Genomic DNA, 13,326 nt, shown 5'->3' on the forward strand with positions numbered 1-13,326 from the left:
ACATGAGGTTGAGATATCACATCAACATTGGTCAATGTGACTGAATCAACTAGAGTCAAAGTATATATCGCCATGTGGCTAGACCTGAAGAAATTATATTTTTTGCATTATTGTGTAGACAGATTTTTGGTTTCAAAACACCATGATGCTATACATTAATCATTTACATTGTCATGTGTTTATATCTACTTATGCTACCAAAATTATATCTTAATAGTGAACCATTTTTATTCAAATTTAATCTTATTTAGGTGCTAAAGACCTAAGCACCACTGCAATAAAATTATGGTACAGTATGAACAGACAATAAATATAAAGAGGAAAACAGTGCAACTGCTAACACAAAGTACTAAAGGTAAAAAAACAAATGAGCATGTCTTTAGATATCAAAACATGCATGTATGTCAAGGGAATCCTTAACATCTTGTATTATGAATTAAAATGGAAGATTTTCTCATATCTGTTCTGAAGAACTGTGCAAGTATAACAGTTTATCCCAGCATTTTACAGAAGAAATTGTCATAAAAATAAAGGTAAACAAAGAAATGGAATCTGATGAGATTCATCTAACAATTATTGTGAAGTTAAGGAGAGTTTTTAATACCATTAACTATAGCTTTGGACTAATGAAAAAGGGCAGATGTGATTATCCTTCTCCCATTAGAAGCAAGGCACTAGCTAAAAAGTACTGATTTCTCAGTCTGACTCTATATATAGGATGAATTTCAGAACCACTACCAAATGAGAAATGTGGAATATCTGAAAACATGTGATTTTCTAAATCCAAGATACTATGAATTCAAAGATCTGAAGTCATGCAAAAAAGTGAATAGCATTCTTCGACTGTTTGCCTAGGGTAGTAGCTGAAGTGGGGCAGTATATGTGGTCAACATAGACTTTATCAAAGCATCTAACATTGTACCACACAAAATGTTAGAAATCAAATTGGACCAATTTTTTCATTGATGAATTGGTGAAAACCTGATAATGTCTAGACAAAAACACAAAGTGTAATAGTAAATGAAGTCCACTCAGAAAAAGGGAAGTTAGCATGTGGGGTATTAAAGGGATCAGTATCAGACTTGGTCCTCTTCGGTGACTACTTAATTAACAACAGCAACGTCCATCAAAGAGAAGTATGCCTTTTTTGATGTTGGCACAGATAGATAACAAGACTAATTCAGACAAAGCAGTATAAGGCTGGAAATAAACCTGGGAAATTTGAAAGAATGTTGTAAAACATTGCAGTTTAAATTATTTACAAATGTGCAACAAACCTATGTGGTAAGTAATAGCAGGAAAATATTAAAAAGAAAAAATAATAACAGTACAAAACTGGAAGGTCAGCAATACCATGAGCAAAAGTAGAAAGGATCATGGAAGTAGTCATACCAGATGGTCTTAAAGTAAGTATGTGATATGAAAGGCATGAAAAAAGTCTGGCTGGTAACTGGGATATATCAAAAGAGGTACCTTTATTGGTTAATATTAGGATGCTATCTCTGTTTATTGGGAAAGTTATAAAACCCATCTAAAGAATTATATGCAGCTTTGAAGGCCTCACCTTTGCCAAAAACAAAGAAATAATACCAGCAGTTCAGAACAGGGAAATAAAAAATGTTATCAGGTTTCACCAGAAGCCGTGTAAAAATAAAATTAAAGAAATTAATATTTATAGTATTGAAGAATGAGAAAGAGGGGGGTATGAAAAAAGAATCCTTAAGGGATTTCTCAATTTCTAAGTGGATATTATCTTTCATAAAGAAGAGGGAATCATATGAGAAAAACAGGATGATATTTAATGATTATAGATAGGTGACCCAAGAAAGACTGAGATAAAAAAAGCATGTTTTTTGTTTGATATTTTTTGATTGAAATAAAAAAAATCTGATCACATATATATATCATATTGTCAAACTTGTATAAGTTCGAACAATGCAATATTGAACCCAAAAATCCAAAACTGCAAAATAACGAGCACACAGAACAGTGAATTTTTTCACAGGGAAAAAAAATCACTGTTTCCTAACAAAAAAAAAAAACATAAACCTTAAACTAAAGGGGGGGCTTCACCCCCCACGCCCCCCCAATGTGGGGGGCTGCCCTCCATACACTCTGTACTTAAATATATGAATGCCGAGATCTCACCGCAGTGGAGGAAATAGCAAAGCCCCAAAAATGGCCCACCGATTTTTTTCCCTGGGAAAAAAATCGATGTGCCGTGTCTTTGCTATTTTTGCGTTTCGGACTTTTGGGTTAGATATTACATTGTTTGAATTTATACAAGTTCGACGATGTGATAAAGACCCACATATAACATAGCTATACAAAGATAAAGATACATTATATGAATAGAGACAGGTCAAGTTATGTAAGACATTGTACACCTCACACACACCAACTTAATGGGCTTCACCTCCAGATGCATTTATTTCATTATATTATCACTGCATTTGTGCCAGCACCACAAGAAGACAAACTAGCTACCACCCTTGTCTTGGCACACTTGCATGCAACACATTTTCACTCTACCATTTACTCATGCACTGCATTTATTCCAATAACTGTTACACTTACATAGAAACCCATATACATCTGTTAACACTGCCTCACTTGAATATAGTACCATACTTTCATTATATCATGTCATAAGTATTCCAAAGACTCTTTGAGTTTTACATAAGGGGTCTAAATGATTTGGTTGAATATGTATTGTGCTGAAGGATGGTCAAAAATTGTTTGTAGACAATGACGAACCCCTCTTAAACTGTAAGGTTGCACCAGCACTGGTAAAGGGGAAAAAACACCAGTAATATGTTTTCAGTCAAATGGTTTCCATTCTCAAACTGCCCTTACAACTCACTTCCACTATTACTCATTGAGTTATAGGTAGTGAAGAACAACCTTGCTGAACAAACCTGCTCAGGAAGTCAAACTGATGAAAAAGCAGTATTCCTCCATGCATGGAGTGAGCCTCCCCCCACTCACACATATACCAACTGTACAGATATTAAGAAGTTAAATCTCCCAAAATAAATAAGTCACTGCTGGTGTATACACAGAAAATGCACGTTCGTACACTCACTTTCCAGCAATCATGGAGTCCTGCTTCACTGGGATTTGTCTGTCAAGCTAATTAATCCTCCTGTTTACACTCAACATGTAGTAGAGAAGCTCCTGTACTGATCTTCAATAGAGAATTGTAATTATACTATATACACAGCATGCATCTGTCCAGCTCTCACACTTCTAACACTCACATCCATACATACCATCATGTTGCACTAATCTGCAATACTAAAAATTCACCACATCACTCATTCAAACAATTCCTACCATTTTGATGATTGATGACTGACAAAGCCACATTTGACAATGCACAGTTGGAGCATAACAACAGTAATTTTTAATGCTTTAAGCAATGTGCTTATATATCTTTTCTTGTGCTTATACACAGTATTTTTCTATTTAAGAGACAAAAAGGAAACAAGACTTTTTATTAATCAGAAGTTAGATTCTTTCCATTTAAAAGACACAAATTATCACAATCTCTTTCAGAAGGACGGAGACAGTCTTCTTATTATCCCAGTTCTCTGGGTTTGGACCCCTTGTAATTATCAGATAATAAATACATACACATATAAGTTGGTACAATACAGAGATCATGAAAATCCCAGGTAACCTAGGTAATCCTTTTAAGCATATTTTTGCTGCAATCAATTTTCAGCTAAATCAAGGCAGTTATTAGGTGAATTTCAATAAACAGTGCTTGGCACAAGTCTGATTACAAAATAATAGTAAATTAAGATTCATAAACATCATTGAAAAATTCCCATAGTTTAATCCACATTGCCTTTTAGTGATTAAGGCTTTTGCCTTGTAGCTCTAGGACTGGTTCAATCTTGACCTCTACGAGCCATCTCTGTAAATTCTGAATGTTCTTCTCAAATCAGTGTCAGTTTGCTCTGTACCCTCTGTGATAAACTGAGGGGATGCCAGCCCAGCTAGATTTAATTTTGTAAATGATTATATGTCCTTGTAAATATTAATATGATCCACGGGTATGTTTGACAAATGTAAGCAAACTATGTTATGTGCTGAGCTTCAAAAAATGTAATCACAGTACACTCTGCTGGAAGAAAGCTGATAAGTAAAGAATTTTATGACTGTGTGTGATCTCAAACTTGGAGCCAAGATGTCTGCAGCTGGAAATTCTTTCTATTGTCTTAAGACAGAGATAATTACTAGGTTTCACATGTAAAGTGTATTTTATTGCTGTGACTTCCTGGCAGTTGCAGATCACAAAGAAATGTTACATTTTGAGTCCTGTTAGCCTGGGAAATAAATCAGAAGTGACAAGAATGATGTAATCTGAAATGACTAAGCAGTAATGTGCATTACCAATTTAATGACTATCTCAGAAAGAAAGAAGCACATTTTGTATTTTTTTCTGAAGTTGACAACTCAGCAGCAGTTTGCTTTGCTCTATAAGTAAGAGATTTAGAACAGTGATTTCTCTTAGAGATAGATTGAAATGGTAAGATTAGTCTAGCTGTTTCCTATATTTATGTGAGACTGTCCAACAACATTGTTTTAAAGTATTTCCTGTGATTTCTGAACTCTCTAGTGTCATTGTGATGAACTAATGAGTGTTGTCTTGTGTTTTTATTACTTATTATTAAATGTTTTAAACCATTCAATTGTGGCTGTTTTGTGTAGAGATAATTTAAGCTCTTAGCGTACTTGCATGCATATGGTGATACTGCACTAGCCACTCCAATAGCCTCACTGTTCATCACACTTACCAACTGGATAATAATAACATTGCACAGTAGAATTGGTCACCCTTTGGGAAGGGCTTTATTAGTAGCTGATAAGTAGTGATTGGTGACAGTGATTTCTACCTTATAGTCTGCACAGAAAGGGGCATAGCTAGTGAACCTGTGTCAGCCTTCCCCATGAGTGTCTGTGTGTTTGTATATAAATCATGTTTCAAAGTTTGTATGTTAGATACTTGGGCAGGGAAATGAAGCACTGGTTGGACAGAGAGGGTGCTGGAGGTTTTGGCTTGACCACTTGGCTGAGATATGAACCCTATAGCTGTGCCAGTGGGAAGTCTTATTGGGGATCTGGAGAGAAAGGGAGAAACCAGCTCCAGACTGACTGTGATCTGTGTGCTCAAAAGGGAAATTGTACTTTACTGTGTGTGCACTTGTTACCCTCCCAATGTGGATGCCCGTCACTGGTGTTAGTGGTGAGGATTGATGCTCCTTGATTACTGGGACAGTGCACAGGCATCAAATATTAATTATTTTGCAGTGGTGGGATATCCACATCAAATATTAATTGGGTCATGGTGGTGAGTTAGCCACATCACATATTAACTGGCTTGTCGTGGTGTGGATATTGAATTCCTGTAGATCGTGTACAGTGATCACTAAATGTGTTTTTTGTATTCTAAATCAGCCACACAGTGAACATTCAGAGTTCAGATCACAATTGTTTATTTATTTTGTTAACTTAGTTAGTCAGGGAGATCAGGCAAGCATGTCATCAGAGAAGTATGGCAAGCTGACAAGAAGCCACTTGACTGAGATGTGCCAGGCTAAAGGACTTGTGCATGGAAACCTGACTAAGGCAGACATGATTGCAGCTATGGTCACAGCTGCATCCAGAGTAGCAACCAGGAAGATGATCAGACTGGCTGTGGAGATGTACAACACTCAGAGAATGGACAGCTCAACCTTTCTACAAAGTACTTAAAAATTCCTCTGGAGCTAAAGAGACTTCAGTTTGAGGCCAAGAGTTTGCAACAAAGAGAGTGAGGCATCTAGAGAGTGAGGAAAATGATAAACAGCTACACCTGGAAGCTTAGGAGAAGGAGTGGCAGAGGCATCATGAAAAGGAGATACTAACTCTTCGTCAAAGTCATGGAGGTATTAGGGATGGGAGTAACTAAATCCCAGAAGCAACAAAGGTCAGTACATTTCTTCCACAGTTTACAGAGGGGGATAATTTTAATACTTTCATTCATATGTTTGAGAGGGTATGTAAACAGTATATTGTTGACCAATGGCTCTGGGTATGGTTCCTGACCCCTTTGGTAAAGCTGTAACTGTTTTTTTCCAAATTGTCTGACAATGACTTTTTAAATTATAATGCAGTAAAGAATTGTTCGCTAAAAATTTTTAAGCTAACACTTGAAGCTTACAGGAAAAAGTTTCCAAATTGTCTGACAATTACTTTTTAAATTATAAAGCTGTAAAAAATTGTTCGCTAGAATTTTTTAAGCTAACACTTGAAGCTTATACGAAAAAGTTTCATGAGCACAGACGCAAGGTAGATGAAAGTGTATGTGAATATGTTGCTGAACTAAGCATTTATGTGAGTGAGTGGATGTCAGGTCACTACTTTTGAAAGGCTGGCAGACCTTTTGGTGAGGGAACAAGCCCTTAGCATTTTGCCTGAGGACATGAGGATTTGGTTAGCTGATAGACAATGCTCTACTGCAGATGAGTTGGGGAAGAAGGGAGACCTATACCTAGCAAGCAGGGCATCCCTGCACAGGAAAGGGACCCCTAGTGTTACTCATGGGTCTAAGGGAACCCATGGTGGGCAGCCCAGACTGTCCCAACTGAATCTGACAGTAGCAGGGGAAGCCACTAGTCCAGGTACATGTCCAGGACCTAGGGTTAAATATTTTAAATGCAACCAGTGGGGCCATGTAGCATACAGATGTACATGGGGGCAAGGATGGGAATAAAATGTTAGAGAGCCAGTAAGTGGGAATTACAAAATGCCATTAGTAGGTTATCTTGAGACAACAGGGGTACCAAACTACCACCCTGCAGATGTCCTGATAGGGAAGGACTTCAATAAGGCAGTAACATGTGTCAATGCAGTTACATGCAGTCAGGTTTGGGGACAAGCATGTGGGCCTGGTAGCCTGGGGAGACCGAGTCAGACCACATACTTGCAGCCAGGACTGGTGAGATGGGAATGACAAAATGCCATTAGTAGGTTATCTTGAGACAACAGGGGTACCAAACTACCACCCTGCAGATGTCCTGATAGGGAAGGACTTCAATAAGGCAGTAACATGTGTTAATGCAGTTACATGCAGTCAGGTTTGGGGACAAGCATGTAGGCCTAGTAGCCTGGGGAGACCGAGTCAGACCACATACTTGCAGCCAGGACTGGTGGGATGGTTACTTCAGGGAGGGAGCTACCCTTTAGCAGTGAGACTAAAGGTGATCCACAGTTGCTTGTGGGTACTGATGTTCTCTTGGGCAGAGTGATTGCAAAGGTAGAGGTGAGGTGAGTAGTAGTAGTAGTACCCAGACTGATAGTGAGGCACTGCTGTCAGAGGATGCCAGACTTCCTGTGGAAGGAGAACTGGAAAGGGTTACAAAGAGAGAGCTGAGACAGGCTCAGCTCTCAAACCCTACATTACAAGGTCTGAGAGAGGTAGCTAGTGAGGCACCTGATTTTTAAGAGAAGGGGGATTCTGTACACTGGGACAAAGGGTTACTGTATACAGAATAAACCCCTAAAAGAGGGCTAGAGGGTGAGAGAATACAGCAGTTGGTAGTGCTTAGAGCCTACCATCTGACACTTCTAGCCATAGCCCATGATATTCCCTTTGCGGGTCATATGGGCATAAAATGTACAACAAGATGTATTATGCAGAACTTTTATTGGCCTGGGATTTCCAGAGATGTAACAGGGTACTGCAGGACCTGTGAGCAGTGCCAAAAGGTAGACAAGGCAGAAGACAAGGTGAAAGCTCCTTTGATGCCTTTGTCTGTGATTGAGGAGCCATTTCAGAGGGTAGCTATGGATATTGTGGAGCCTCTGAGTACCCCAAGTTCCACAGGAAAAGGTATATCCTAGTGGTAGTAGATTATGCTACAAGATACCCTGAGCCCATGGCTTTGTTCTCCATTGAGATGGAAAATGTGGAAAATGCTTTGTTAGAGATTTTCAGCAGGGTAGGCTTCCAAAAAGAAATACTGATTGACAGAGGTTCCAATTTCATGTCAGACCTGCTGACTTGTCTGTGGAAGTACTGTGGGGTGAAGCACCTAAAGACCACTCCTACCATCCCCAGATTAATGGTCTTGTTGAGAGGTTAAACTCTACACTCAAGTCCATGCTATGGGCATTTGCAGACCAGTTTACGAGGACTTGGGACAAATATTTCCCTATCTGTTGTTTGCTTACAGAGAGGTTCCCAGGAATCAACAGGTGTTTCTCCCTTTGAGTTGCTGTATGGGCATAGGGTGAGAGGGCCTCTAGACTTAATTCAAGATGAGTGGGAAGGTGAGTGTGAATCTCACAAGGAGTCTGTTGTGGCATATGTCCTAAACCTCAGGACAAGGCTCAGGGAACTCATGGGCTTGGCCCAGGAGATGCTGGCAGAATCCCAACAGCAGAAAAAGGTCTGGTATGACAGGAATGCTCGAGCTAGAGAGTAGGCTGTAGGGCAGCAGGTAATGGTTCTCATTCCTGTCAGACACAACAAGCTGCAGGCAGCTTGGGAGGGACCCTACAAGGTGGCAAGTAAGGTTAGTGATGTTAACTACATGGTGGAACTGCTAGGCAGGAGGCAGGAGCACAAATTGTACCATGTTAACATGATGAAACCTTACCATGATAGGGAGGACTTTGTGCTGAGTATTTGCAGTGGATTGTAGGAAGAGTCTGAGAGAGATCTATTGAGTGATCTCCTTAGTGAGGCTCGGACTGACACCCCACTGGAAGGGGTAGCAATGTCCCAGCATTTATCGCCTACTCAGGTTTGAGAAATCCGAGCAGTGTTACAGGAGTTTGGGACATGTTCACTGGGAAACCAGGGTGCACCCACATGGTGCAGTACCAGGTGGATACAGGACACCAAAGGCCTATTAGGCAGGCCTCTTATAGGGTGCCTGAGAGAGTCAAACAGACTTTGAGGGAGGAGATACAAGAAATGCTGTAACTAGGGATAATTCAAAAGTCCAACAGTCCCTTGGCCTCCACAGTGGTGCTGGTGCCAAAGAAGGATGGCAGCACCAGGTTCTGTGTGGACTACAGGAAATTAAATAGTTACACAGAATCAGATGCTTATCCCATGCCTAGGACAGATGAAGCCCTAGAGCAGCTAGGTGGGGCTAATTATCTTTACCACCACTGATCTTACCAAGGGTTACAGGCAGGTGCTCTTGACTCCCAGTGCTAGAGAGGGGTCAGCCTTTGTGACTTCTTTTGGCTTGTATTAGTTCACAAAAATGCCCTTTGGGAAGAAAATGCCCCAGTGACTTTCCAGAGGCTGGTCGATCATATCCTAGCAGGAGCAGGAAATTTTGCCCCTACTTACCTAGATGATATTGCCATCTACAGCCATTTCTGGCAAGATCATGTTCAGCATGTCAGGGAGGTGCTGGGCAGACTACAGAGGGAAGGGCTTACCATTAAGCCCAGCAAATGTCAGATGGGTATGGCAAAGATCTCCTACCTGGGAAATAGAGTGGGAGTGGCAAGATCAGGCCAGATCCTGCCAAAGTGGAAGCCATTCAGGCATGGCCTGCACCTGTTACCAAAAAGCACGTGAGGGCATTTTAAGGACAGCAGGGTACTACAGGGAGTTTGCCCCCAGTTATAGTGCCATAGTTGCTCCCCTCACAGACCTGACAAGGAAAAACAGGCCAGATAAGGTAGTGTAGATCACAGCATGTGAGCAGGCATTCCAGAAGCTTAAAGAAGCTTTGGGAGGACCCCATGTGTTAGCCAGTCCATATTACAGCAAAGAATTTGTTGTGTAAGTGGATGCGTCGAACCATGGGGTGGGGGCTGTACTTGTATTTCTTCAGAGGGAGAAGAGCACCTAGTGTTTTATCTCAGTTGTAGGCTCCAACCAGGGAGGAATGCTATGCAGTGGTAGAAAAGGAATGTCTAACCACAGTGTGGGCACTGCATAAACTTCAGCCTTATCTGTATGGAAGGAAATTCACTGTAGTTACAGATCACAAAACTCCTAACATGGTTACATCAAGCCAGCCAGCAAAATGCCAAGTTATGAAGGCGGAGCCTAGGGTTGCAAGCATGTGATATGTCAGTGCAGCACCGCATTGGGATTAGCAATGCCAACACAGATGGGCTGTCAAGACAGGGAATGGGGTAAGTTATACCTACCTAGATTGAACCCTCTCAAGCAATGTTTTTTAAGGGTCACTTGAAAATCTAGCTTGAGTTCTCAGAGGAGGAGAAATGTGATAAACTGAGGGGCTGTTATCCCAGCTGGATAGAATTTTGTAAATGATTCTATGACCTTGAAAATATTAATATGATCTACAGGCTTGTTTGACAAATGTAAGAAAACTGTGTTATGTGCTGAATTTCAAAATGTAATCACAGTGCACTCTGCTGGTAGAAAGCTGATAAGTAAATAATTTTATGACTGTGTCTGATCTAAAGTTAGTAGACAGGATGCCTGCAACTGGAAATGCTTTCTATTGTCTTAAGACAGAGCTAATTATTAGGTTTCACATGTAAAGTGTCTTTTATTGCTGTGACTTCCTGGCAGCTGCAGATCACAAAGAAATGTTACATTTTGAGTTCTGTTAGCCTGGGAAATAAATCAGAAGTGACAAGAATGATGTAATCTGAAATGACTCAGCAGTAATGTTTATTATCAATTTAAGGACTATCTCAGAAAGAAATAAATGCATTTTGTATTTTGTTCTGAAGCTGACAACAACTCACCAGCACTTTGCTTTGCTCTAAGTAAGATATTTAGAACACTGATTTCTCTTAGAGATAGATAGAAATAGTAAGATTAGTCTTGCTGTTTTCTATATGTATGTGAGACTGTCCTACAATGTTGTTTTATAGTATTTCCTGTGATTTATGAACACTCTATTGTCATTGTGTTGAACTAATGAGTATTGTCTTGTGTTCCTATTATTTATTATTAAATATTTTTAAACATTTCAACTGTAGCTGTTTTGTGTAGAGATAATTTAAGATCCGAGAGTACTTGCATGTATTTGGTGATACTGTACAAGCCACTCCAATAGCCTTGCTGTTCATCACACTTACCAAATGGATAACTATAACATTGCACAATAGAATTGGTCACCCTTTGGGAGGGGCTTTATTAGTAGATGATAAGCAATGGTTGGTGGCAGTGATTTCTACCTTATAGTCTGGGCAGAAGGGGGCATAGCTAGAGAACCTGTGCCAGCCTTCCACGTGAGTGTCTGTTTGTATATAAATCATATCTTAAAGTGTGTGTGTGTGTGTGTGTGTGTGTTGTGTGTGTGTGTGTGTGTGTGTGTGTGTGTGTGTGTGTGTGTGTGTGTGTGTGTGTGTTAGCTACTTGGGCAGGCACATGAAGCACTAGTTGAACAGAGAGGGTGCTGGAGGATTTGGCTTGACCACTCGGCTGAGATCTGAACCCTATAGCTGTGCCAATAGGGAGTCTTATTGGGGATCTGGAGAGAAAGGAAGAAACCAGTCCCAGACTGACTGTGATCTCTGTGTGCTCTTAAGGGGAATTGTACTTTACTGTGTGTGCACTTGTTATCCTCCCAATGTGGATGCCCCTCACTGGTGTTAGTGGTGAGGATTGAGGCCCCTTGATACCTGGGCCACTGCACAGGCATCACACCTTCATATATGTTTTTTCATCAGTCTCTTAAAAGATGCTTATTTACTGACAATCTAAATTGTCTATATTACATTTATCATTGTCCTTGTGGTCTGGGTCAAGACTGTAAATGATTCCTAATGGAATATTCCCAGTTAGTTAAAAAAAAGCACCAGCATATCAGGGTAAACATTTATGTTAAACGAATAATTAGATAACTACCGACTTGGGAGCCCTGTTCATACCCTTCACTTTCAAATGAAAGGAAGATAAAATACTAGACAATAGTAGTCTTTTTTGTGTGCAGTGATACACTCACATTGTCTTTTTTCTAATAAAAGTGTGCTTTTAAGTCTTCTGTATGAAAAACATTGTTATAAGAGGCTGATTAATGATAAAAGATATTGTAAGTTTTTCTTGTGCATGAGAAAATGTTACCATGGACTAAGAGATATAAATGCTTGATATACCTATAAAAACTTGTAAAGCTGTGAATATATGGATGCCATCTGATCACCAAAGCACAAGTATGAGGAACTAGGCACTGCTGGAGCTTAGCCCTAATCAGAAATAGTATAAGGTGTGCAAAATAAAATAAATGAACAGACATCAAGGAAATGAGGCATGCAAATGTGTACAAGTAGAGTTTTTTTTTATTTTGTGCTACATTTGATTTTTGTGTTTATCTCAACAAGAAAATATCTTTGGATGAAACTCTTGAAGAAACTCAGAATCGCTATGGCCTACAGCTGCAACAGTTACAGCAGGCAGTGAACACACTGGAGGCAGAGCTTGGACAGCTGAGGATGGAAACAGAGAGACAGAGTATTGAGTATGCCATTCTCCTAGACACCAAGACCAGGCTAGAGATGGAAATCAATACATATCGCCAATTAATGGAGGAAAAAGATATTGGGTAAGCAACTATTTTTCATGCTCTGATTTGTTTGATCAGCTATTGGATATTTTCAGTCGTCCAAGTCTAAGTTTTTCTTGAGATGCTAGTGGTATCTCTTACTAGCCATTGAGTCATGGTTTATGTCTTTTTTGCCTTGTGCGTATATGAAGTCAGAAAATGTATTGTGTTCTAGCTAGATTGATACCATTACTAACTGCTCTTTTCCTGGCAACAAAAAAAGTAATAATAAATGTATACATCTGTTGCAAAAATTTTACTTCTAACAGAGGAGGCAGTCATTTAAGGGGTTAACTAATATAACTTTCCTCCTGCATATTCTGAGATAGTGCCATCATAAAGTAAAATGTAATTTTATCCCTATAGTGGTCTTCTAATAAAATACTGACTGTGCTTTAAGATAATGTTTCCTACTGGCATGCAAATTGGAAAACCAACTTTGGTGAATATAGGATGTAATGATGCCTATAACCTCTATTGCGCATTTTCAATACTCATTTAATCTGACACACACACACACACACACACAAACACACAGAACTACAAAGACAACTGGTGGAGAAGCTGGATGACATAAAGAACAAAAGAGTGAAATGATAAAGGTGAATGAGCACTGATTTGCGAGGACAGTGATAACAGGAACTGTGTCACCTGACAACCAGGCTACTAAAGGGTGGAGGTTTACCGCAGGGCTTGGTCTTAGTGTTAGTCTGTGTAGCTGCTCTGTTTCTGACATTCCCCACAAACACATGAACCTATTTATAAGTGGTCTTATTCTTTT

The 13,326-nt window shown here is 39.7% G+C and overlaps 1 protein-coding gene across 1 annotated transcript in view; it reads left to right on the top strand.

The window, feature by feature from the left end:
• Positions 1-13,326, top strand: part of LOC122788065 (keratin, type I cytoskeletal 19-like) — a 277,040-nt gene that overhangs the window by 192,534 nt on the left and 71,180 nt on the right. Inside the window, exon 6 of the mRNA XM_044054986.1 lies at positions 12,325-12,545. Within this exon, the coding sequence (XP_043910921.1) occupies positions 12,325-12,545 (221 nt within the window). The remainder of the gene's footprint in view (positions 1-12,324; positions 12,546-13,326) is intronic.

This window comes from Protopterus annectens, chromosome 13.part0 (genome assembly GCF_019279795.1).
Source record: "Protopterus annectens isolate FY-2018-M chromosome 13.part0, PAN1.0, whole genome shotgun sequence".
Classification (NCBI taxonomy): domain Eukaryota; kingdom Metazoa; phylum Chordata; order Ceratodontiformes; family Protopteridae; genus Protopterus; species Protopterus annectens.